The sequence below is a fragment of the Monodelphis domestica genome, chromosome 1 (assembly GCF_027887165.1).
Source record: "Monodelphis domestica isolate mMonDom1 chromosome 1, mMonDom1.pri, whole genome shotgun sequence".
NCBI lineage: Eukaryota > Metazoa > Chordata > Mammalia > Didelphimorphia > Didelphidae > Monodelphis > Monodelphis domestica.
The window spans coordinates 735,726,770-735,754,129 of record NC_077227.1 but is presented as its reverse complement, the minus strand read 5'-3'; the positions used below and the strand labels follow the sequence as shown (position 1 = coordinate 735,754,129).

At 42.2% G+C, this 27,360-nt stretch overlaps 1 protein-coding gene across 1 annotated transcript in view; it reads right to left on the bottom strand.

The window, feature by feature from the left end:
* Positions 1-27,360, bottom strand: part of ATP6V1B1 (ATPase H+ transporting V1 subunit B1) — a 41,371-nt gene that overhangs the window by 9,816 nt on the left and 4,195 nt on the right. The window contains exons 2-5 of the mRNA XM_056813883.1: positions 8,245-8,300; positions 3,592-3,690; positions 1,388-1,481; positions 462-539 (exon numbers count right to left, since the gene is read on the bottom strand). Coding sequence (XP_056669861.1) covers positions 462-539; positions 1,388-1,481; positions 3,592-3,690; positions 8,245-8,300 — 327 coding nt within the window. The remainder of the gene's footprint in view (positions 1-461; positions 540-1,387; positions 1,482-3,591; positions 3,691-8,244; positions 8,301-27,360) is intronic.

Genomic DNA, 27,360 nt, shown 5'->3' with positions numbered 1-27,360 from the left:
TTTTTAAAAATTCTTTTTTTTATGATCATATTTTATTTTCTGGGAAACTGTGACTTTAACAGAGGAGGCAACAGAGAACAATGGTGAATCTAATGGTTCAAATTCAGGAGGTGGTTCTTGGGGAAAGAGGGCCTTCCAAGGGCTTCTCATATACCAGTTATATCTTGTCATAAAAATATAGGATTGACCTTATGGGGAAAAATTAAACAACTCTCCCCTTCTTGGATGGGCAAATTCCCTTGGGCTTTGACCATGGGACAAAAGGACAATGGGTGGAGTTTCTTGGTCTTTATTATTGAAATACCATGAGACATCACTGGAGGTAAGATAAGAACTCTGTTTAGTGCCTTCTGGAGATCCTATCTTGGTAGGGGAGATTGGGAGGACTTGGGCAATTGAATATAATACCTGGGGATGGGAGAAGGGGTTCTCAAGTCCACTTACAGCCATTGACCACTCACCATTGATGTCCAGAAAATCTTCTGCCATTACCTTTGGCCCACGGTCAATGGGTTTGCCAGAACCATTGAAAACTCTACCTAAGAGGAAGGATGTTAGAAGAAGTCAAAGAATATAGAGAGTTGTTTGGACCTTAGGAAAAAAATAGGCAGAAGTTAACTGTTAATTAATTGTTAATTGCCCATTCCCTGTCTTAGCACTCTCTAGATTTCCAGAGATTGTTCCATTAGATTTCTTTTCTAATCCCTGTATCATTTTTAATAGGAGTTTACTTTGGGCAATGTTCCCACCCTAATCAAGGGAACCAACTCTAATAGAGGGGAATCCCATGGCATGGAAGAGCAAAAGGTGGAGCCACAAAAGGGTGGTAGAGATGTACTTTGGTGACAGACAAGATATTCATAAGAGGCATCCTGGGATAGTGGGAAAAACAATTGACTCAAATTCAGAAGACTTAGAGTCTAAGCCCAACTCTACTGATTCTGAGTCACTCTAGGCAAGTCATTTTCTCTATGTTCCCTTATATACTAAATGGGGGAAATAATTATGTACTTGGTCCCTCTCCATCTAACATTGTATATCCTAAAGTTCCTCATGTCTGGCATTCTGTACTCTGGAATCTTTCAGTTCTGATATTCTATATTCTAGGGTCTTTCTTCATTTTGACATTCTATGCTGAGAGGAACCTCAGAGGCCATCTAGTCCCCCATTTTGTAGATAAAGAAACCTTAATAAAACCCAGAAAAATTAAGTGAATTGGCCAAGGTCAAACAGGTCATAAGTGGCAGGTGTGAGATCTGAGCCCATGACCTTAGCCTCCAATTCCAATTTTCTTTCCATTGAACTATGATGTCTGTATGTTATCAAATGGAGTGGATGACAATTTTACCCATGTCTGGAATTGTCCCTACCTAACTCCATTCCTTACCTAGCATGTCTTCTGATACAGGAGTCCGGAGGATGTCACCAGTAAACTCACAGGTTGTCTTTTGGGCATCAATCCCTGAAGTCCCTTCAAATACCTGTGGGACAAGAAGTTGAGGATGATGGTGGTGGTGGGGTCATGATGATGATTATAACTGAGAATTATACAAGATGTCCTAAAAGTCACTCTACAGTTTTAAGCTTTAAAAGCTTAAATATCAAATATAGCTATAAGAACTTAAAACCATGCCATAGTACTTTTAGGGTATTCTGTATAATGATCAATCATCATCATCACATATATGTATTTATTATAGTATATATATTATATATAATTGTTCTTCAGTTGTTTTAGTCACATTTGATTCTTCGTGACCCCATTGGGGCTTTTCTGGGCAAAGATACTGGAGTGTCTTGTCATGTCCTTCTCTAGCTCATTTTATAGATGAGGAAACTGAAGCACACAGGATTAAGTGACTTACCCAGGGTCACATGGCTAATGTCTGAGACTGGATTTGATTTCAGGTCTTTCTGACTATCTGTCAAGTGCTCTATTTACTCTCTCTTTCTCTCTCCACACACACACACACACACACACACACACACACACACACACACGTGCACTTACACTAGAGAGAAATTCCTGGAGGAAATAAAGTGAAGTATGGCATGCTTCAATCTGCTTTCAGATTCTGTCAGTTCCTTCTATAGCAGTGGACTGTTTTTTTTCATCATGAGTCCCTTGGGGTGGTCCTGGTTCCTTGCATAACTGATAATAGTTAAGTCACTCACAGTTGATCACTGTATATTACTATTACTGGGTGCAATGTTTTTCTGGTTCTGCTCACTTTGCTTTGATAAGTTCATATAAGTCTTTCTGGGCCTTTTGTTTGTTTGTCATTTCTTATGCACAATAGTGTTTTATAGATACCACAACTTGTTCAACCATTTCCCAATTAATGGACATCCATTAAATTTCCAGTTCTTTGCCTCCTCAAAAAGAGCTGCTATAGATATTTTGGTACAAATAGATCCTTTCCCTCTATCTTTAATCTCTTTGGGATACAGAACTAGTAGTGATATTTATGGGTCAAAGAGTATGCAGAGTTTTATGATCCTTTGGGGGTAGTTCCAAATTGCTCTCTAGAAGGGTTGTTATCAGTTCAATTCCACCAATAGTGTATTAGTGTCCCAATTTTTCTATTTTCATGATATTAGCCAATCTGATAGGTTTGAGGTGGTGCCTCAGAGTTGTTTTAATTTGCATTTTTTTAATCAAGAGTGATTTAGAGCACTTTTTGTGTGACTAAAGATAGTTTTCTTTTCTTCATCTGAGAATTGCCCATTCATATCCTTTGACCATTTTTCGATTGGGGAATGCTTTGTATCCTTATAAACTTGATTCAGTTCTCTGTATACTTGAGAAATGAGGCCTTTGACAGAGATATTTGCTATAAAAATGTTTTCTCATTTTGTTGTTGGAACTGCTTCATACAACAAAGTAAACAGAAGCCAAGAAGATGCTTAGTCCTGGGGTAACTGAAAGAACTACAGCGATTCTTTTGAACAAATAATAAAATTAATTTCCTGCCTCCTGGCAGGCTACATGAACAGGATGCTGTATCCACAGTTTGGTGCACTCACTGTAATGGGGATTTTGACCTAACTATTCTACTTTTGTGATGGGGATGGTTTCATTGGGAGAATGGGTGGTGACATTTGTCGAAATGACTGTGATGTAAAAGCAGGTGACATCAAGGAAACTTTTTAAAAAGAACTTACAAGGTTGTCTAGTCATGTGCTATGTTGTGTGATGAGACAAGAGAAGAACACAGAATTTCTGATCTTAGAAAACTCAGTCTGGTTGGTGAGAGAGACATATTCACACCAATGAAATATTTTGAGAGCCATCCCAGACAGACCTAGACAAGGACTGGATCCTGAGGTAGACTTTAGGTGCAATTGTAGGTAGAATCATGGAAGTCTTTCTGGAGGAAGTGGGATTTGAGTTGGGTTTTGAAGAATAAGTAGAAGTTAGAAAGGAAGGAGAAGGGTGGTGTTCTCATTGGGGGGAAAGGGAGGAAGGAAAGAATAGCATGAGTAAAGATCCAGAGAACAGATGAGGAGTGGAGAGATGCTGGAGCCTAACCCCTCTCCCTACCAACCCTGAGTCTCATCTCCCAACCTCCCCAACATCTGCCCTCTTACCTGAACAACGGCTTTGGTCCCAGACACCTCCAGGACCTGCCCACTTCTGTGAGTTCCATTTGGAAGGGTGAAGTTGACAATCTCAGCATATTGGGCAAACTGGGGGAGAAGGAAGAACATCCGGGAAAAAGAAATGAGAGCAAGGAGGGCAGAGGGGAATAATATTGTCTTACCCCTTCCTATAACATAGAAAACATGCAGAGAATCATGAGTCAGAAGTTAGGGTTCTGTCACTTACTATGTGACCTTGGGCAAATCATTGACCTCTATGAGCCATTGTTTCTTCACTTGCAAAATGTCTTGCCTCTATCAAGAGAGATCATTTATTTATTTGTTTGTTTGTTTATTTATTTATTAGTTTACTTAATTTAATTATTTAGTCATTGTTGTCATCTTTTGCATTTTAAGATTTAGAGTTAGAAGGTATCCAGGGTTGTGCTGGAAATAGCCCATTAAAATTTCTTTTTCTTCTTTAAAATCCCTTTAAATCCCTCCTTTTTGTATTAGAATTGATACTAAATATTGGTTGCAAGTCAGAAGAGTAGTAAGAGTTAGGCAATTAGGGCAAGCAGAAATTGACAAATGCTACAAATTGGGTATTGATTTATTATTTTGTGGATCACTGAGATTTAAGAACGATGGAGACATGTTACATTTACTGGCACACTGATGAAGGCATTTTAGAAGTCATTTAATATATTAAACATTTTTCTTTTTCTTTTTTTGGGGGGAGAAAGCTTATTTTTTGTTTTAATTTTTAAAATTTAGAATATTTTCCCATGGTTATATGATTCATGATTCCCCCCCTCTTCCCTCTCCCTCCGAAGCTAACAAGCAATTCCACTGGTTAAATATATATCATTGTTCAAGACCTATTTCCATGTTATTCATATTTGCAGTAGAGTGATCTCTTAACATCAAAACCCCAATCATATCCATATCAAACTACATGTCTGATCATATGTTTTTCTTCTGCATTTGTTTCCACAGTTCTTTCTCTGAATGTGGATAGTGTTCTTTCTCATGAGTCCCTCTGAATTGTCTTGGATCCATCCATTGCCACTAATGGAGAAGTCCATTACATTAGATTGTACCACAGTGTATCCATTTCTGTGTACAATGTTCTCCTGGTTCTGCTCCTTTCGCTCTGCATCAATTCCTAGAAGTCATCCCAGTTCACATGGAATCCTTCCACTTTATTATTCCTTTAAGCACCTTGTGTTCCATCACCAACAGATACCACAATTTGTTAGGTCATTCCCCAATTGAAGGGCATCCCCTCATTTTCCAATTTTTTGCCACCACAAAGATGGCAGCTATGAATATTCTTGTACAAGTCTTTTTCCTTATTATTTATTTGGGGTATAAACCCAGCAGTGCTATGGCTGCATCAAAGGGTAGGCATTCTTTTGAAGAACATTTTTTCTTTTTTTGAGGATGGGATGGATTGTGATAAGCTGTACCATTGGAGAGAACATCCAAACTGATGAGATCACAGACTTATCATGAATCCCTAAATGGTACCACTATTCTCTTCTGTAGAATATAGCTCACATTTCTAGAATCACATCTAGTCTTCATAACTCAGAATCAATGCTCCTTATTTTTTAAAATAAATTTATTTTCTTTTAATCGGAGAAAATTCTCTTTCTTTTCCTTCTATATTCCCTTCCTAATTGAGAAAGATAAAACCCCTGTTACATCATGTATGATTATAACTCCTTCATTTTATAAAAGAAATAGGATTAAAGCAAAATAAATCACTTGGCCAAGATCACACAGTAAGGAAAACAATTGGTGTTGGAACCTAGGTCCTGTCTTAAGAACTGCCCCCATCCCTCCACTAGCTCATTTGTTTCAGAGGACCCCATGTTGGATAGAAGCAGAGCAAAGAAGGATTTAGACCCCTGCTGAGTCTCTGATGGGGTATCCAAGGAATTTTATAACAATTCTGTGAGGACAGTGGTGGGGTATAGGGGGGAGAGTCATTGATCCCCCAAAATCATGTCTATTGACCTTAGAGTTGAATTGATGTCAGGGGCTGTTGCTTATTCTGATCATCCCTTCTCTTTTCCCAGTGGTCTTGCTTTTGGCCACAAGAGGGTAGGCAAGATCAAGGACAAGAGGGCAAGCCAGAAACCCTGATGTCAAAGGAGTTTTCCAGCTCTTATTTCTTATCCCTGCCCCTTCCCCTGCTCTTTCCTCTGTCCCTGCTCCCATCCCTGTCTGTTTCTACTCCTTTCCCTATCTGTCCATATCTCTGTTCTTGTACCTGTCTCTCTGTGCTCTTTCTCTTTTAATTATCACTCTTTCTGCTTGTCCCTGTCTCTCCACCTGCTCCTGTACTTGACATTTTTCCCTTCTCCCCCAACCGAAGTAACCAAGGGACATTGAGTTCAACCCCTTCATTTTACAAGTGAGGTAACTGAGGCATAGACAGAGGCTATATAGTTAGTAAATTTCAGAGGTGGAAAGTATATCCCCACCTGTCTATACTTCTATGTGCTCTCTGTCTCTGTCTGTTATCTCTTTATCTTCTACCTCTCTCCTTGCTCCTATCTCTGTCCTGCTTCTCTTTCTATTCCTCCTTCTTTCTATTCATATCTTTTATCTCTTTTTCAGTTCCTGTCTTGGTTTCTCTCCCTGCTTCTGTCTCTGGATTTTTCCTGTCTCTCTGTTCATCTCTGTCTTCTTCCCTGTCCCTATTTCCCTCTCAGACTCTATCCTGTTGTTTTCCTTGCCCCAATTTCCTTTCCTGCTCCTGTTTCCATCCTATTTGTCTGTCCTGTCCCTGTTTCTCTCCCTGACCCCTCCATTGTCTCTTTCGCTATAAAAATTGGTGCTTCTTCCACCACCCTTAATTGCTAAATGAAGTAAGATCAGGTGCTGATTCTCTCTAGCATCAGAGCCTGGAGCTTAAGGATGAGGCTGGGAGGACAGTCACCTTTTAGGCATGTTTTCTCTACATTAGAGAATGGATGGATGTTCTACATAGAGCGAACTCTTTCTACAGTGTAGGGGTTTGTCAGGAGATGGCGCTGTGGGGACAGACATGAAGAACCTATAGCACAGAAATAGATTCTGGAGCATGAATGGGGAGAGGTCTTTTATGTGTTGATCTTAACATTTTATTTGCCTTCCCCCACACCCAACTTCTACTGATCTAGGATTAGCTTGCTACTTCTTATCTATCTTATTCTGTAATTTTATAGGAATATAGACCTGGAAAGTATCTTCAAGTCTGTCCCCCTCCCTCATTTTATAGATAGGGAAACTGAGGCTCAGAGAGATTTCCCCAAGGTCCACAGCAAGTGAGTAGCAGAGCCAGGCAGGATTAGAATCTAGATCTCCTGTCTCTCAATTTGCAACATTCCACTATCTGTCTCCATGATTTTGCACTGACTGGCCCCAATGCCTCCTTCAACCCTATCTCATAGACCCCCTCACTTCTTTCAATACTCAGTTCAAGTATTACCTTTTCAAATTTCAAAGTTTTCAATATTATTTTCAATATTCAATAAATTCAATAATTTCAAATTACCAAACCTTTTCAAATTCCTCCAACAATTTATGCCTTCCCAAAAATATTTGTTGGGGGTGGTTACAGATGAAAACAGGTTGTCTCCCCTGATTAAATGTAAGCTCCTTTTGAGGGGAGCTACTATCTTTTTGTCTTTGTCTGAGGCTTATTGTCTGGTATAGAGTCTAGTACAATAGGCATTTAATAGGTACTTGCTGATTGATTGATTGATTGATACATTCCAAAGAGGACACTCCTGCCCTCAAAAAGCTTACATTCTATTATATTGAGGGTGAAACCATGTAAGAGTACAAACACAGTAAAGTAAATATGAAACATATAAAGCAATGTGGGGGGCATAATAGAGGGGGGTAATGGAGCTGCGTTATCCATAATTAGACATGAGTTTGGTGGTGAACCTTATTTGCTTCCCAAATCGAGGGTTCCTGAAATCTAATGGCATTGCTCCATTGAATTATACATCTATACATTATAACAATCACAAGAATTCAAAAATATGCCCTAGTCATCTTCAAAGGGGAGGGAATAGAGGTAGATAGGGGGGAAATGACCCACCCAGGGCCACCCCTTGATTCAGTGTCGAGAAGAGAGTTGAAATCCTAACCCTGTCCCTCCCTCCCAGCCCAGGGATCTTTCTACTATACTACAAGAGACTTTTTTCACTATGATAGATTTATTTAAAAAATTTTAATTTTTAAACCCTTGCCTTCTGCCTTAGAATCAATACTCCATGTTTGTTCCAAGGAAGAAGAGTGCTAAGGGCTAGGCAATGGGGGTTAAGTGACTTGCCCAGGGTCATATAGCTAGGAAATGACTGAGGTTCCATGATAGATTTATGCTTCATGACTTGCTACCTTAGTATAAAATGGGAGGAGATATTTTGTGCATTTGTCAGGGACTGGGGAAGAAAGATGTCTTAAATGTGGCTCAGTGGGCTTGGGGGATAGTGTGGCAGAGTTTAGTAGGAGCAGTTACAGATGTTGGGGGGTAAGGTAAAGAATAGGGAGATAGGGTTTAGGGACACGTACTGTGATTTAGGAAAGAGGGAGAGGGATGTAGCTTTAGGCCAAGAGTTCAAGTTCTTCCATTGGTCATACCCCCATCCCTTTTACCTTTACATTATCCAGAACAACCAAGGGCCCATTAACACTGCACACAGTCTTGTAGGCTGAGAAAGAAGAGAGAAGAATATGCTTCAAAAACTAGATAAAAGATTAATCAATAAGCTTTTATAAAGTACCTACTGTGTATCAAGCAGGGTGGTGGCAACTAGGGATATGAAAACAACAATGAAATGTCTCCAATCTCAAGGAATTTTTGTTTTTATTAGGGGAAATCAAATTGTGATCAATGTAAATATATATAAAATATATTCAAAGTAAATGTGTGTGGGGTTAGGGTAAGGGGGATATTGGCAGCTGGGAGTAGATATCAGGACAACTTAATGTTCTCCTCCTGGCTCTATTGATGGCTATCCTTTCAATAGACAGTTTATAAAAAGACATATAAAATTCCTTAGATGGTTATAAAAATATTTACATATAGCTTTTGGCTACTCATATAGTTCTTCATCTTTGTCTTTCCCCCCACTCCACTCCAGTTTTGACTAAGTCTACAAATATTTATTAAGAGCCAAATGGGCATAGGGTACTATGCTAGATCTTCTGAGATATAAAGCTTAGGTGAAACATGGCCATTGCCTTAAATGAATCCTACAGACCAGGATTCAGCAAAACCAGACACTAGCTGTGTGACCCTGAAAAAGCCACTTAACCTTTCAATTTTGGTTTCCTCATCTATAAAAATAGGAATAATATCAGTACCTACCTCATAGGATTGTTGTGAGGATCAAATGAATGAATATAAGTAACATGCTTTGCCAACCAGGAGAACTTTATAAATATTCTTACTGTTATTGTTACCAATAAATCAGCATTTATTAAGCACTGTGCTAAGCTCTGTGGTAATACAGCTCTAGGTTTACAGTGCCAGCCACTGTGCTAAAATCTGCACAAAATGAGGCAAAAGACAGTCTCTGCCTCCAGAGAGCTTACAATCAAATTAGGGAGATGATGTACAAACACATATGTACAAAGAAGGACAACTAGGTTGCCTGATGGATAGAGTTCTATACCTGGAGTCAGGAGGACCTGGGTTCAAATCTAGCCTCAAGTACTTCCTAGCTGTGTGCCTTTGGGTGAGTCATGTCATCCCCATTGCCTAGCCCTTACTTGCATCAATTCTGAGAGGTCAGGCTTTTTTAAAAAAGAAGCAAACAAAAAACTCAGATATGTACAAATAAGTTCTAACCAGGATAATTAGGAAATAATTAAGGGAAGGCAGTAGAATCAAGAGGGGGTAGGGTAAAGCTTCCAGTAAAAGATGGGATTTTAGTTGGAAGGAAGCCAATATACTGAATAGTATCAGATCCCTATTACAGTGTAGTCAGGACCTAAGTCACAGACACTCACAGTAGTTGCTTCATCTTTCTGAAGGTCATACTATTGATGCAATGGATAGATCACTGAGATATTGGGGCAGGCTTGACTGCATTTTCCTGCCCTGAAAGTCAAGGAAGCAAAAGTTTGAATGGTTCTGCGGACTGACATAGTCCAAGAAAGCAGTATTTACAGATACAATTCTGGCTTTTCAGGTAGAGCTATGGAATAGTGTTGTGGAGAGCCTGATGGAGAGGCTGAATACCCTCAGTTAAAAGGACACAGTCTAGGAAGGACAATGGTGAGTTAGAGAGAGTTCAAAGAAGAGAAACTAACAGTGAAAAGACTTGGAGTCCATGTCATAGGAGAACTTGGATTTGAAGAACTGGGCAGGTTTAGACTAGAGAAGGCAAAGCTTCTAGGTGATAGGGGAGTTGTCTTTGGATTCCTGAAGGGGTCAGAAGGAAGAGGGATAAGATATCACTTATTCAACAAATATTTACTTAGTATCTAATTAGTCCCCTACTATGCACTAGATTAACACAATGAAAAATGAAACAGTTCCCAATTCTACTGTGCAAATAGACTCTTATTCTAATGGTGGAGAATAACAGGAGCCAGATAAATGAATACAAAGTATATACAACGTAAATACAAGGCAATTTCTTGGGGGAGGACATGCCCACAAATGACTCAGTAGCAAATGACTCAGTTGGTCTTTCATGTTTTCTTTGCTCTGTAAACAATGTGAACCATATACTTGAAAGAGGAGTTTGTGGCAACACACCAAGTGGTATTTTAGGAAACAAAGTCTTTAGATTTTCTAGGTGGGGAAAAAGAGATAGGTATGAGAGAAGTAGACACAATATTGTCTAAGAACTACATTAAATAAGGAGAAAGAATATGAGGTCCGGGGAGGTCTAATATTGACCATGATCTTTAAAAACTGTAAAGGACCCAAAATTTAACAGGTGAAGAGAAGAGTGTGAGCAAAGTCACAGAGTAGCCTATGGTGGGTTTGGTGAGGGAAAGTGCTAGAGGCTCTCCAGTTTGGAGCATAGAGAATGTGGACAGACTACAAAGGTTTGGGGAGCCAAGAAAGATGAGTATTCTCAGTAGGAAAGAATCAAGCATTTTTATGTGTCAGGTGCTTTATAAATATGATCTCATTTGATTCTCAACAAACCATGGGAAGAAGGAAGGTGCTATTATTATTCTTCATTTTGCATTTGAGAAAACTGAGACAGAGATCAAATGACTTGTCCAAGATCATATAACTAGTGAGACTGAGTTTGAACTTGGGTCTTCCTGACTCCAGACTCAGTGATCTATCCATTGCATCAATTAAAGATGAAGAAGAAGATGAAGCCTGAAAAAAGGCCATCTGACTTGATGATGTTCTGAGAGAGCAGTTTCAATAGCATTGTGGTGGTAGAAAACAATTGCAATGGGTTGAAGTCAAATCGAGTAATGAGGGAGAGGAAGCCTTAGGTAGAGATAAACTTTTCAAGATTAGTTTCTGAGAATAGTTAAGGAATGGGACAATAGTTATACAGTGTAGAAGAGTTAAAGGAAGGCTTCCCCCCCCCCCTTTAAGAATGGGAGAGACTTCAGCATATTTATAGTCAGATGGGAGAAAGCCAGTGAAGATGGAGTGGTTGAAGTTGTATAGGAGAGAGGGGATAACTGAGGGAGCAAGGGAACACCATCGCAGGTGCAGATAAAGCTTAAGTTCAACTATTACTTTTGTAGGAACTGGCCAAGGACTCTCACCCCACCAACCTCCACCTCCTCTCTCACTGTGAAATTTCTGACTTTCTCCTTTCCTTTCCCTTCCCCCAACCCAGAGTTTCCCTGCCTGTTCTTTGGAAGGGAACTTTGTAATTATTTAGGTTCTCTCCCCTGCCCATTTAACAGGTGAGGAAACCAAAGGCTCAGAGAACTGAAATGACTTGCCAAGATCATATAGGCATTAAGAAACAGAGTTAGGATTTGGATCAGTCTCGTGATGTCAGATCTCAATACCCCTTCCACCAACCATGCTCTTTCTCTTTCCTTCTCTATCCCTTTGATGTCTAATCTTCTTTCCTACTCTCTTTACCTTCTCCTTCTCTCTCCTCTCCCCTCTTTCTCTCTCCTCCTCTGCTCCTCCTCTTCTCTCCTCTCCTCCCTGCTGCTCTCCTTCCGTTCTCCTCCTTTTCCCCCTCTCCTTTCCTTTCTTCATTTGTTTTCCCCTCCCTTCTCCTTTCTACCCCTCTTCTACTTTCTCTTTTTCCCCCCAGGCCTTCCCTCCTTTCTCCACTTTCTTCCAGCTCCCTCCCTCTCTCAGTTCTTCTTTCCCTGCCCATCCCACTCCTGACAGCTCGGTGCATCCAGGCCATTAGCTGTGACAGGGGCAGCCACCATTGCTGTAAGGGTCATGCCCTGGACCGGGGCCCCTCCTCACCCTGAACACCTGCGGGAGGCTGAGGGGAGGGGGACAGGGCCTCCCATATCTCTCATTGGCTGGGCCCCTTCACAGCTCACCACTTCCAGAGTTAGAGAGGGCTTTTTAATCCCCAGGGGGTTGCTTCCTCTCTTGCCCTTCCTTGCCCCCTTCAGCCTCAGCAGCTATAGCCAACTCCTCCTCCCTCTCCCCACTGTGGGAATGACTCAGGCTCCCAGCCCTGTCCAGCCCAACTCAGTCCTACTCAGCCTCTGACACTGGACTTGGGCATTTCATTCATAATGATATGGGTATTGTCTCTGCATACCCAAGGTCTACCACAGGGCCTGGCACACTGCAGTCCCTTAACAAATGCTTGCTGAATCAAATGGATGAATTTTGAGATTAAAATAGCTAGAAGAAATTCAGTATGGTATGATGGATAGAGAATCGTCCTCCAAGTTGGGGAGACCTGGGTTCCAATTTTGCCTTTGATATATACTATATGACAAGAGCAAATCACCCTCTGTGATGCTGGAGAACTCTAAGGCTAGAAGTTGTTGGCAAATTGTGGATATGTGACATGGGGGGAGGAATTTCCACACTGGGAGCTACTTATGTTAATCAGAGCACATATGGGACCTAATAATGACAGTAGTAGATACTTATAGCCTCAAATTATTTTGGAAAGATTATTTCTTTTGAGTCTCACAAAACTCTGGGATGGAGAGAGTGGAAGCCTTATTTTGTTCATTTCATAAATGAGGCTAGGGTGCCAACATACTGGATAGAATATGGGGCTTGGAGTCAGGAAGACCTGAGTTCAAATCTAGTCTCAGACTTTTACTAGTTGTGTGACTCAGAGCAAATCCTTTGACCCTGTTTACCTCAGTTTCCTCATCTGTAAAATTATCTATAGAAGGAAATGGCAAACCACTCTAGTACCTCTGCCAAGAAAATCCAAAATGGGGCATGAAGAATTGGACATGACTGAAATGACTAAGCAACAAACATAGATGAGGATAGATAGATGATGTAGATAATAGATAGATTATGGATTGATAAATAGATAGGTAAGTATAGACAGAGACAGAGACAGACAGACAGACAGATAGATAGATGGGCAGATGTATGGACAGACAGACAAATAGAGTATGTATTAAGCCTTTACTATGTGCTAAATGCTAGGGAAGCAAGACAGTTCCTTCCCTCAAGGAGAATATACTCTAAATGGGGAAAGACAATTCCTGAAAGGAGAATAGGAACTGGAAATGGGTGTGGGGTCACAAGGATATGGAGAGAAATGATGTGGAGGCATGGTTCCTTGAAAAAGAAGGAAAAATGTACTTAACAGAGCCCAGCTCTGTCCAAGGGCAAACCAAGATTCCAATATGGGGTTGGTGGGGAGGAGTACCGGCAGAATTTGATGGAGAAGTGAGGAACCTGAGACTTAGAAGGCGGAGTGATTTATCCAGGGTCACAAAGTCAGAGATGTAGAGTAGTATATGGAATAGAAAACCCTCTTTTAAACCAAGAACCCTTGAATTCAAATCTGTCTCTGATACATATTGGCTGTGTGATCCTGGGTAAGTCATTTTATTTCTTGGTGCTCCAGGCAGCTCTTTAAGATCCTAAATGTTAGAGAAGATACAAACTTACATTGGTGGAGGGAGTTTCCTTGTTCCAGAATTCCCTATGCCAAGGAAATCATAGCTCCAATCTCTATCCCCAAAGTAAGTCTGGTACTCAGTAGGTAACTGAGATTAGACATGAACTCAGGTCCCAACTCCAAGTCTAGTTCTCCAATAGTTCAATTTTGCCTCAGCTCAAGGAGGGACTGGTTCAAGATAAAGTCCCTAGGAGGAAAAGTGCTCCTGTGGTCTCTAGACAGACTCACCAAGAGAGTACCTACTGCTGGTCAGGCCTGAATGCTAAGAAAGTAATAGGAGACAAACAAGGGGGAGTTATCGTAGCCTTCTAAAGAGGCTTCCAAGTGATCAGATAATAGCAGGGAACAAAGAACCTCCCTGGTGTTACTCTATGGTATCTAAGTGTCTAAGGGAGAAGAATGCAACCCTTGGGCAGCCAGAGGGCCATGGATGTGAGTCACTTTGGAAGGGTAGGGGAGGTTGGGTAATGGATCAACCTTCTCCAATCCATCCTCCACAGAGCTATCAAATTGACATTCCTAAAGGGCATGTTGTAGTTTCACTGTCCTGCTCAAGAAAGTTCCATAGCTCCTCATAGCTTTAGAAGAACAACCTTTCTTTCTGGCATTTAGATCCCCTCATGGTCAGCACTGGGTCCTGGGAGAGTTCAGTGTTTGATAAGGAAAACAGTCTCTGATTATCTTTTTCCTCCTACTCCTGCCTCTTCTTCCTCTTTCTTTTTTTTTTTAAACCCTTACCTTCTGTCTTGAAGTCAATACTGTGTATTGGCTCCAAGGCAGAAGAGTGGTAAGGGCTAGTCAATGGGGGTTAAGTGACTTGCCCAGGGTCACACAGCTAGGAAATGGCTGAGGCCAGATTTGAACCTAGGACCTCCTGTCTCTAGGCCTGGTTCTCAATGCACTGAGCTACCCAGCTGCCCCCCGCCCCCTCTTCCTCTTCCTTAACCAAAAGACCTCCCAAAGAGCTGGAGTTGTGGGCTCAGTTCAGTTCCACCTTGTAGGAGATCCACCAATAAGCAAATAACCAAAGGGGAGACCCTGGGGTGAAGGGAAGAGCCTTGAGATTTTACCACAGGAGAACCAGTTGGAGGAGCTAGGAATATTTAGTGGGAGGAAGAGAGTTGGTGGTGACACAGTAGCTGTCTTCAAATATTTGAACAGTTATTACAGAGCAGATATATGAGACTTGTTCTACTTGAACCTAGAAAGTAGAACTAGGGAGCCAGGGATGAAAGTTACAAAGAGACATTCCCATTTGATGTTAGGGGGAAAACCATCTGATCGTTAGAGCTGTCCAAAGGTACAGTGGGTAGTCTCAGAAGATAAGGAGTTTCCTGCCAATGCTCTAACAAGAGCAGAGTCTTGATGTCAGGAATGTTCTAAAAGGGATTCTTTTTTAGGGATGGGGTCACACTAGGGGGGTCTCTCAGGTTCTTTCCATCTCCAAGATTTTGCAATTATGTCTGATTCCTGAGTCAGAAGATGGAGAATCTATCCTGGTGTTGTTGGATTCAATTTAGGTGTATGACCTTAGGCAAGTCCAATGCCTTTTCAGGGTTCTAGTTTTCTCATTAATAAAATGAGAGGTTGTATCATCTTGGTGTTTCAGAAACTGTCCTGCCTGTTCAAGGAGTTCTGCAAATAAAATCATGGTGATGGTGGATCAGGATACCTTCTTGGCTACATCTGATGACTGTATTTAATGTGTGCATTGAGTGGATTCAGAGACAACTTAGATATTAGGTAGCATAAGTCACATGACCCAAACCTGCCTCCTCCTAAAGCTATGCTCAGTAAGTTCAGTGATGTTTCCACCATGTTGCTGATTTCTAAGAATTTTTTCTTGATCCCATCCCCATATCAGGTTCTTCCAAGTCTGTTCCCTGATCCATTGTCACTAATGACATCAATAATGAATTAGCTGTGGGCTCCACTGATTGAGAGCCAGACTTAGGGGTGGGAGATCCTGTGTTCAAATCTGGCCTCTGACCCTTCCTAGCTGTGTGACCCTGGGCAAATCATTTAACCCCCTTTGCCTAGCCTTTATTGCTCCTTTGCATTGGAACCAATAGTATTGATTCCAAGATGGAAGGCAAGGGTTTAAAAAAATAATGAATTAGCTGTGACTTTCAGATGTTTCTCTTGTTGTGGAAAGAACTCTGGATTTTCAGGCAGAGGTCCAGGGTTCAAATCCTGCCTCTTCTATATACTAACCCATGTGACCTTGGGTAAGACCCTTTCCCTCAATAAGTCTCAGTTTCCCCCAGGTAAAATGAAGGGGTTGAATTTTCAAGGTCCTTTCCAAATCTAAATCTTATGACTTTAAAAGATCTCTCTCACAAGAAAAGTTCTTGGCCTGGGTAAATTAGGGACTTCATCCTACATTCACTGGAGAGAAAAAAAAATATGGATGCAGCTAGGTGGCACAGTGGATAGAGTGCTGGACTTGGAGGCAGGAAATTCTGAGTTCAAATTCTGACACAGTTACTTATAATCTATGTGATCTTGGACAAATCACAAGTCTGCTCAGTTTTATCATCTGCAAAATGGAGATAAAAAGAGTACCAATTGCACAGAGTTGTTGCAAGGATCAAATGAGATAATATACATAAAGGGGTTCGTAGATCTTAAAGTGATATATAAATGCTAGCTCTTATTAAATTTGTCGCAATGAGAACAAATAATGAGGTTACCAATTGAATGGAAACTCTATATCCAAGGAAAGTAGATGACCCCAATATCACTGCTTCTTAACCTTATAACTGTAGTCACTTTTCAGATCTCTAGCAGCTAAAGTTAGAGCTAAGATGTAGTCAAAGTGAAGTCACCTAGGTGGTTCAGTGGATTCAGCCCGCCGAGAGATAGGAGGTCCTGGATTTGAATCTGGTTTCAGACACTTCCTAGTTGTGTGATCCTGGATAAGTCACTTAACTCCCACTGTTCTGTTATGGAACCAATACACAATACTGATTCTAAGACAAAAGGTAAGAATTAAAAAAGCAAAACCTAAGCAAAAAAAGAGATAGAGCTAAGAAAAAATGAGACAAATGTTGGGAGCTTAAATTGTGTATGAGCCACTGAGCATCATTGTATCCCCAGCCATGACCCTTAATCTGGATATAAGTTGACCCCTAATCACAACTCTAGACTCTCCATTAATCTTCACCTCCATCTTTGGCCACAGAATGTCTGTTGCCCTTAGTCATAGAATGGACACTAATCCTGTCCACAGACCTACCACTAATCCTGGCTGTAGACTCATTCCTGTCTTGAGCATAGACTGATCCTTGATTCCAGCCACACTGACCCCTAACTACCCAACAGACTGACTTTTAACTTTGACTCTAGTGACTAACCCTGGCTTTACACTGACTCTAAACCCTGGCCACAATGGAACCCTGACCTAAGTGAAAAAATATGGACAACTCAATAACTCAGTGCTGTTGATTGGGATTCTTAGGAAAATGAGGAAGGACAGAACAGATCTTAATAATGCCCCACTTTCAATAGAAAACATGTATTCTTAATGTTGACAAAAGACAGGAATAGTCAATGCTGGAAGGGTTGTGGACAAACAGGCATGGTAATTCATGGTTCATGGATCTGGGAGGGTGAGTGCAATCAGTTTGCAAAGTGATTAGGAATTAGAAAAAGAAAGTGACTAAAAGGTCTTATACTCTTTGACCCAGAGGTCATAGATAAAGAAAAGCCTCTTAAGGTGACTAAGAACTAGAAACAAATCAAATGCCCATCATAGTCACCCTAGACAAGTCACTTAAACCTGCTTGCCTCAGTTTTCTTATCTGTAAAATGAGCTGAAGGAAATGGTGAACCACTCCGGTGTCTTTACCAAGAAAAGCCCAAATGGAGTCACAAAGGGTCAGGTATGACTGAAATGACACAACAACAATAAAGAAATAACAAATATGATTAGTATAGAGAAATATGAAAAGGACTACATGAACTGATGCAGAGTGAAGGTAAGCAGACATACATACACATACAATGAGACCAACAATGTCAATGGAAAAGAAAACTACTACAAAACAATGACAGTCAATGCTATAAAATTACAAAAAGGAATTTGGCATTTAAGGCCCTCGGGCCACTTCTCTGTTCTTCTGGATGTCCCAAAAGAAGGGGTATGAGAAGATGCCTCTCTACTCCTTTCCAGAAGTAGGGGGGAGGGGGTCCACAGTTATGAAAAAGCACAGGTAGTCAATTTTGAAAATATTAATCAGTTCTGCTGATTTTTACTCATCCTTCCTTCCTTCTTTTCTTTCTTGTATGCAGGGAGAAAATTTAGGTGATGTGAAAACAAAATACCAATAAAAATGTAACTCCATCTAAAGTATTGCAATCATGTAGAGTCAGGGAAGGGAAGGAGAGGGGGAGAGGAAAAGGAATAGAAAGACTTTCAGAAAAGAGAGAGAACAAGAAAAAAGGAACAGATGAGAGAGAAATGGAGAAACTAGCAGAAGGGAGAGAAAGAAATGGGAGCAAGAGACTTATAGAACCAGAGTCAGAGATAATGATGGAGAGAGAAGCTTAGATAGAGATCCTCAGAGATGAAAAGAGAGATGTAGAGAAGGAAACAGTGACAGCAACAGAGATGAGAGATGTCAGCATCTGGGGGGGGGTGGTGAGAGCCAAGGCAAAGAGGTTCATTGAGAGCTGGCCAGAGAAAGGCAAGGGCCAGCCCATCAGAAAACTCCAATGCCATCCTCATTAAGCTGTTGGGCGAGAAGAAAGCCTTGAACTCTGGGGAGGAAAGCTGCAGGGTGGGTGGGCTGGGGCAGGGTAGGGAGTGGAGGGAGAGAAAAGCCACAGGGAAAGATTGCCAATTCTTGTCCCAGAAGAAAAGTCTTTCAACTTCACCCCCGCCTGGTTGCTCCCCCTATTTCACAGCTCCTGTCACATGAAATCCCCATTAAGCCTGACAATCAGCCACTATTACCTCCCATGGGAGTGGGGGGGGGGTGGAGAAGGAGGAGAAAAGAAGGGATTGGGCAGAGCACAAAGACAGAAAACAGCCATCAGTGGCCCCCCACCCCCAGCCCAGGGGTGGGACTTCCTTCAGTGGGGGAGCATGGCCAGGAAAGCTTAGGGGCTCACTGCAAAGTGTCTAACTTCCCCCAAATGCCTTAGCTTGGAATTTCAGACTGGGGGTTCCAGAATTATATTCTATCTCCCCCATCCCCATCTGCCTCCAGGAATTACTTAGGATCATAGATCTCAGGACCTTAGAGGCCATTTAACTTATTTTATACTGGAGGAAAACAAACTCAAGGCACCAGAGTACTCAAGGTCCCATAGATAGTAAATGGCAAAAAGAGGATTTGAACCCAGGTCTCTTGGAAATGAGCCAGTACTCTTTCCTCAGTATTATCTTCTTTAAGCCCCCTTTTGACTGAGAAATCTCTCAGAGGTTCTGTCACTCATGAAGCAGAAAGCATTTATTAAATATTTACTATGTGCTAAGCCTTGGAGACACAAATATAAGCTGGAAGAGAGACAGCCCCTACCCTCGAGGAGTTTACATTCTAATGGGGGATGACAACGCCCAAAAGAGAAGAAAAAAGGGAATTAGCCTGCAAGAGAGTATAGTGTCTAAGAAAGAAGAATCAGAATCAGAGCTGGAATGGAATAAAGCTTGCTCATCTGGGACCTTTCCCTAAAATGGAAATCCTTCGAGGAACTCAAAGATGGGAAAAGGGGCCATCTCTAGGCAGCTAGGTGGTGCAACAGATAGAGCACTGGTCCTGGGGTCAGGATGGCTTGGGTTCAGAATCAGACCTCTGACACTTACTAGCTATGTGACCCTGGACAAATCACTTAATTTCCATTTGTCTCAGTCTCCTCAACTGTCAATTAGGGATAATAACATGCCAGTCTTCCAGAGTGGTTGTGAGAATCAAATGAAATACTTGTAAAATGCTTAGTATGGAGCCGGGCACTTAATAGATGCTTGTTTCCCGTCCCCCGCTTCCTTTAGAAAGGAGTTTGGCATTCAAGGCTCCTGGACCACCTCTCCTTTCTCTTCTAGATATTTCACTCCAAATGAATCATTTCTTTTGCTTCTAAAGCCTCACATTGTTCAAGACTCAGGTCCCTAGATTATTTTTTTAAGTTCTTACCTTCTGCCTTAGAATCAATATTATATATTATTTCCAAGGCAGAAGAGCAATAAGGGCTAAGCAATCATGGTTAAGTGACTTGCCCAGGGTCACACAGCAAGGAAGTATCTGAGATCACATTTGAACCCAGGATCTCCTGTTTGATCTCCTGTTTTCAGGCTTGACTCTCTATTCACCAAACCATCTAGCTGCCCCCCACCTAGATTCTTTTAGGAAGACTGTGCTGGGTCTGGTCCCTCTCTGACATCTAGACCACATAAACATTCTAGAATTTGAATAATATTGTCATCTCAAGCATCATAGAGATTAGAACTGGAAGGAACATCAGAGATCATTTAGTCTAACCTACTCAAGCCACAGTGGGGAAAGAGAGTCCTGGAGAGAGCCTGAACTGGTCTAGGGAGGATTTGAACCCAGGTCTCCTGGCTTCTACCTTCCTCAAAGCTTATTTGGGATTGTGTGGGCTTTAGGTTACAATCTCATTGAAGATAGAGCCCTGGCTTCCTCACTGGACAGGAGCTCATTGAGGATGAGCCCTCAGGGCTCAGCAAAGACCCAAACTTCTGCCCTGGCTTTGAAAGACAAGGATGATTTCTTCAACTTTCCCATTTCTTGAAGGGCGAGTGAGGCAGAGGGATTTTGTCCATGATACAGAGTTAGGAGGGTGTAGATGGGGTAGACCTTGGTTACAGAGCTAGCTGGGGTCCCAGGATGCAGAATTCAGAGGCTGTCAATCCTTGTTCCCTAAGATTTTTGAAGGGTATGGGCTCTGCTTGCCAGTGTTTGTGGAGTTAGGTGAGGAAAGAGGCAGGGTGTTGGATCAAATGACCTCTTTGGGGTCTGGAGCAAGACTTTTCAGCTCTTTTTAGACGTTCCCTCAAGGAGCCCCCGAGCTCCTTCAGCCCCAACTCCCCCTCTTCTTTCCTTGTGTAACCTGCTCATTGTACTATCTGACAGTTTTTACGGGGCTGTCAGTCCTAGGCAGCTCCCCCCCAACTCCCAACCTCTAACCCCTACCCCCCTCCCACCTCCTGCTGGCTCCCCTGTCAAAGGCCCAGCAGGGGATCCCCCACCAGCCCACTAATTAGGGCCTGGGGACCAGCAGCCCAGGCACACCTGCAGTATCATGTGAGGGGACGGCAGAGAAAGGCTGGGGTTGCCCATGCGTGAGGCTGTGGGGTTGGGGGGGGGGCATGGGAGGCATTGCCCTGGTGTGGCCCTGGTTAGTTCTCTGCCAGATTCTGGTTGCTGGGATTGCAGGCTGGGGAGGGTGATAACAAGAAAGGGAGAGGAGGAAGGACCAGGGTGACACCACAGAGAATTAGGGGGCAGGAAATGACTGGGAATTATACACTTATAAAATAAAATAAAATATCAGAGCTGGAAGGGACCTCAGGGACCATTGAACTCTACCCTCTTATTTGACAGAGAAGGAAAACAAGGCATAGAGCAAGAGGCACTTGTTCAAGGAAGGAAGAAAGGGGAAAATGGCTCAGCCTGGCATTCAAGATTCACTCTACTCTCCTCCATCCCCAATGGTCCAGATCTGTATTCTCAGCCTTATCTCTAGCTAATGAACACATATGTAGTTTACAGGCCAACTCAGATGTCTGGTCTCATCCTCAGTCTGGAATATTGCCACTAACACCCATTCCTCCATTCTCCATTGGTGGCAGTACCCACCATCCTTAAATTCAGTCACCACATTAGCCCTCTATGGCAGACCAATGACTAGGGACCAACCAGGATTTCTGAATTCCTGACTAGCTCTGTCCCAGTCCTTCCAGTGAATTAGAAGACTCTGCCTCAAATTTTTCTCTTCTACATCTTTTGTTATCTCTTCCCTCTGCCATTGGACCTAGGGTCACGGGTCTAGAGCTGGAAAGGACCCCAGAGGCCATCTCATTCAACCACCTCTTGTAACCGAGGAGGAAACTGAGGGATATTAAGAGATTTGCCCAGGATCATGCAGACGATAACAAAGTAAACATTTGAATCCAAGTCCTTTGACTCCAAATTCTACCCACTTCCCACTGTACAATGCTTCTTTTGAGCAGTAAAGTGCCTGAGACATTTCTTGAGTCCACTTTGCTTTCTTCTTCCAGTTATGAATTTTCTCCACAGCATTTCTCTTTCTTTCTTTCTTTCTTTCTTTCTTTCTTTCTTTCTTTCTTTCTTTCTTTCTTTCTTTCTTTCTTTCTTTCTTTCTTTCTTTCTTTCTTTCTTTCTTTCTTTCTTTCTTTCTTTCTTTCTTTCTTTCTTTCTTTCTTTCTTTCTTCTTTCCTTCTTTCTTTCTTTCTTTCTTTCTTTCTTTCTTTCTTTCTTTCTTTCTTTCTTTCTTTCTTTCTTTCTTTCTTTCTTTCTTTCTTTCTTTCTTTCTTTCTTTCTTTCTTTCTTTCTTTCTTTCTTTCTTTCTTTCTTTCTTTCTTTCTTTCTTTCTTTCTTTCTTTCTTTCTTTCTTTCTTTCTTTCTTTCCTCTCCTTCCATCTTAGAAGCAATACTGTGTATTGGTTCCAAGTCAGAAGAATGGTAAGGGATTGACAATGGAAGTTAAGTGACTTGCCCAGGGTCACCAGCTAGGAAGTGTCTGAGGCCAGATTGGAACTCAGGACAGCCTGGCTCTCAATCTACTGAGCAACCCAGCTACCCTGCAGCATTTTCTGATAAGGAGTCATCTTAAGTTTCTTGAACTCTACCACTAATGGGGTGCTCATTTCCCTACAAGGTATCCTAGGCCACCTGGCTTCCTCCTATATTTTCAGAGTTTTTTCCCATTACCCTTCCTATGTAATCTGTTTTCTAGCCACATTGGCCTACATGCTATTTCCTATACATAGCGTTCCATCTCTTTCCTCCAAGGCTTTGGCTAGGCTGGTGTTTGCCCTGTAGCCCAATGGGAGTGCTTCCTCCCAATCCTGTCTGGGGGTAGAGGGGGCTCACATGTAACATGAGGGTTACAGTTTGGGCACTCAGTTTCTAAAAGGTTTGCCATCACTGGGCCACACCAATCCCAAATCAGAGAAAAACACTCCTGAGGGAGAGATGGAAGCAACATGTGCTAGGCAGTCAAACCTTGCTTCCACTTTGACTACTACTTCTTTCTGGACCCTGGAGAAGACAGCTGGACCCTAAACTTCAAAAGTTCTGGAAATGATGGTACTTTCCAGACTATGGTCCTGTTTCTAACCTGATCTCCAAGGCCATCATAGAGGGGAACAACTCTTGGGGAGAATAGCTCAAGATCTCTACACTACCACCACCATTAACCATTGATCAATGGCCACCAATAGGTAAGGAAGTCCAAAAAGCCTAGGAAAAGCAATGTCTTCAAGAATACTAACCCTCCTATCAGCTTGGTCTTTAGAGCCATCAAGCAAGGGAGCCACCATTGTGGAGTGGAAGCTTGGCAGCTGCTCCTATGGGTACTGTAAACATAGCTACTGCACAACCAGAAAAGAGAATTCTTACCATAGAAGTGCTTTGCATTGTCAGTGGTTCAACATCAAAAATGATTCCGGTTTTGTCAATAGAAATTCCATTAAAGAAGAGGCATAATCAGGGCAGCTAAGTGTCTCAAATAGAGAGCCAAATTTAGAGATAGGAAGTCCTGGGTTCAAATCTGGTCTCAGATACTTGCTGGCTATGTGACCCTAGGCAAGTCACTTAACCCCAACTGTAGCCCTTACCACTCTTCTCCCTTGGAAATGATATTTAGTGTCTATTCTAAGACAGAAGGTAAGAGTTTTTAAAAAAAGAAAGAAAAGGCATAACCATCTGCATTGCTTTTGCACCCTAAGGACCATGAGACCTCTCCACTTGATTTGATGTTAGTATCTCCTGTATATTATATGTCTTCTTTCAGAGCATGGATTCTTGCTTTTTCTATTTGAAGTCTCAGTTACTTAGGACAATGTTTTGTACATAGTAAATGCAGAGGATGGTTAAGTGGAGCCACAGAATCCAGAGTGCTGGGTCTGCTGGAAGACATCTTCCTGCATTCAAATCTATAAACTCAGACACTTTCTAGCTATATGACTGGGGCAAGCCACTTAATATTGTTTACCTCAATTTCCTCATTTTTCAAATGAGTTGAAAAAGGAAATGGCAAAACCACTCCAGTATATCTGCCAAGAAAACCCAAAATGGAGTCACCAAGAGTTGGACCAAACTAGGATGACAGAACAATAATGCTTCCTCATTGCTATTTCATTCATGCATTTATTATTTGTGGCTTCAGAGGGAAGCTGGAAGGGACTCTGAGATCCTTTAGTATTTTTCCAGTGAGGAAACTGACAAATCAACAAGAGAAGGGCTCTTATAAGCAATGGCCCTAGAAAAGAAACATGGTGGACGAAAGAAGTGGGAATTTGGGTGATATTCCAGAGTGTGCCAAGGGAAGAGTCTTTCAGATGTAGAGATGAGACTTTCTTTAATGGGGGAGAACAAATTCTTGGATTCACAGCAAAGGGTCTTTGATATAAGATCAGAGGAGCTGATTCCCAGGTCGATCCAAGCCCTTGGCAAATTCTTTATCTTAATATATAATATGCTTACAAATGTCTTATCTGGTTTTGGAATATACAAAACCCCTCTAATTCCCAGATAGACAGGTAGATAACAAGGTCTTGGAGGGAAGTTTATCTCCGTGTCCTTAACTCCTTGGCACATAGTAGGTATGCTTAATAAGTGCTCAGTGATCGATTGACCGATCCATGGTTCTCTCATCTAGGACCAAGCAGAACAAGTTTAGCCCCGCTTTCACATGAAAGCATATTCAGTATTTAAAAGTGAATCATTGACACCCTCCCCCTCCTCTTCTGCCACTGCTTAAGTCTTTAGGCAAAACATCTCCAATTCCTTTGGCAGATCTCTTATGACATGGTCTCTTGACCTCTCACCATCCTGAATGCTGCCCTTTGAATGTTGCCCTTGCACTGGTTGCATGGGGCTTAGAGTATATCCTAGCTCTGGCCTCTCTAAGAGCTGATACACACGGGACCTGACCCTCCTAGCCTGTGCCCTCTAAGGCTGAAGAAACCTCAGGGTTTAGTCTGGTTTTCCAAGGGCAACCCTCTACCCCCACTGCTTCCCTCCAGCTCCAGCCGCTGCCCTTTGTGAAAGGTGTTTCTCCTAATGAGCCTCCCTGCCTAATTGGCTTCTCCTCCCACCTCCCTCCTGTGAGGGCCCTGCCCTGCCCTTCACACTAGGAAGAGCCAGGGGTCAGAGGTGAAGAGCAGGGGGCCAGAGAAAGGGAAGGAAAGGGATTAGGGTAAACCAGCAGGGCAAGGTAAGCAAGATGGGAGCAGGGAATCTGTTCTTAGGGAAGGAGTTGACTCCTGGGTTCTCCAGAGGCTGGGGACTGCCCTTTGGGTCCCTTCTGCCTCTTATTCCTTACTCCTCCACTGGACTTTCACCCTTGTATCCTAGGGGGCCTTCTAAAACACACCAAACACAGAATTTGGGAAAGGGATTAGTCTTCATGGCCAAAGTACAAGATGGAGAAGCCATGACCAGATTTCTCTCCAAACACCTAGTGGAAAGCAAGCTTAATCTGAGTATCCTATGGCAAATGAGAAAGGCTAATGGGATCTCAGGCTGCATGAAGAAAAAAATGATGTCTAGAATGAAGGAGGTGCCCATCATTCCACTTGACTCCATTCTGGTCAGCCCATAGATAGAGTACTGAGTTCAATTCTGGGCACATTTTATCAGGGGAACCAAGATGGTGACAAGCTTTCAGACCAAACCATATGGAGATCTGTTGAAGGAAATGGAAATGTTGAGCTTGGAGAAGAGGAGACTTATGGAGGACATAAGAGTTACATGACAAGCTCAAGGGCTTTCACATGGAAAAGGGTTCCAATGAACTTGGGTCTGGGCAGCAGAAGGAGGAGCAAAGGGTGAAAATCCAATGGGATGGAAGATTCTTGAAGTTGGAGCTTTTTTCAGTTTGCTTTTGTATCCCAGTACAGTTAATCAATGCTGACTAAATGAAGTACTTCCCAAGAGGAGATGAGTGTTGATGTGAGGAAAAACTCCCATCTGTTGGAAAGTAGTGGAGTCATCTTGGGGAAAGTAGATTCCTCCTTGGGGCTCTTCAAGGCTCCATGACTGCTCATCAGGTTGTAGAAGGGATTCTTGTATAGGGCTGGGTTGGACTAGACGTTCCCCATCCCCGTAGTCCCTTTCAGCTCTGAGAGTCTGAATGTAAGGTCTTGGAGGAAAGTTTATCTCAGTGTCCTTAACTCCCTGGCACATAGTAGGTATGTTTAATAAGTGCTGTTAGAGCATGAATTTTCTCTCTTTTTCTCTTTGTCTCTCTCTGTCTTCTCCCTTGGCTATAATGGTATGCAATGATGTTGATAGGGGAGAAGCAGTGTAGTCTAGTGGACAGAGCACTAGGCTTGGAGTCAAGAAGACCTTAGTACAAAACCCACTACTTCCTGGCTGTTACCATGAAATTTCTCTGTGCCTCAGTTTCCTCGTGAAAAATGAAGGTATTAATACTCATAATACCTGTAATTTTGTTTTGAGGCTGAAGACTAAAGATTTAGAGCTTGATGGAGTCTTATGGGTTACCTAATTCAAACTATTCTTTTAACAGATGAGGAAACTAAAACTCAGAGAGGAGTAGGGACTTACTTAAGGGAAGTTGGACTGGTGGTGAGTATTAGAAGTAAGAGTCAAATCCAGGCACTCTGACTCCCAATCAAGGACTCATTTCATTTCATGGTGCTCAGAGAGTTAGGTTTAGCTGGGGAATAGGAGTCAGATTACCAAAATCAGGACTTAATGCCCTCTTACAACAATCATAACGCAAGATATCATAGATCCTGGATCTCAAAATATCCTTAAAGATCATATAGTCCAGTGATGATGAACCTTTTAGAAGGGCAGGTGATATGAGAAATGTCCTCAGGTGTGCCTGGAGAGGGGGGAGGGAAGCAGCCTGTCCTGCATCCCTCTGGCTTTCTAGTAACAAACTCTGGCAAACTCTGTGCTGGGGCAATGGTGTACATGCCCACAGAGAGGGCTCTGAGTGCTCCCTCTGGCACTTATGCCATAGGTTCTCCATCATGGATCTAGTCTAACCCTTCTACAAGGACATTGGGGTGTAGGGACCTTTAATTACTTGACCAAGGCCACCCTTCATCATAAGCAGAACTAGGATTTGAATCCTAGTCTCTGGCTCCAAAGTTCGACAGTGCCATGTAGCAGGGATTTTTCACAATAAAAGTATCATAAAATATCAGCCAAATCAGTAAAAAAAAGAAAAAGAAAAGAAAAGATGTGACCATTTGGCAACCCAGCCTAATCAGGGTTTGGGTCTTCCAGGCAGCTGTGTTGGGGCAATGCTTCCAGGGCACAGCAGCTCTGTTCTGGGATGAAGGCTACCACCATTACCTTATGGATTGTTCTTAATCTCATTACCATCAGGAAGGTAAGAATTTAGCTGTAGCCCTGATGGTGGGCAAAGATAGTCATTACTGCATGACACTGACAATAAGAGGAGGGGTGGTATGGTATAGTGAAAAGAATGCATGTGGGGTCGGGGAACT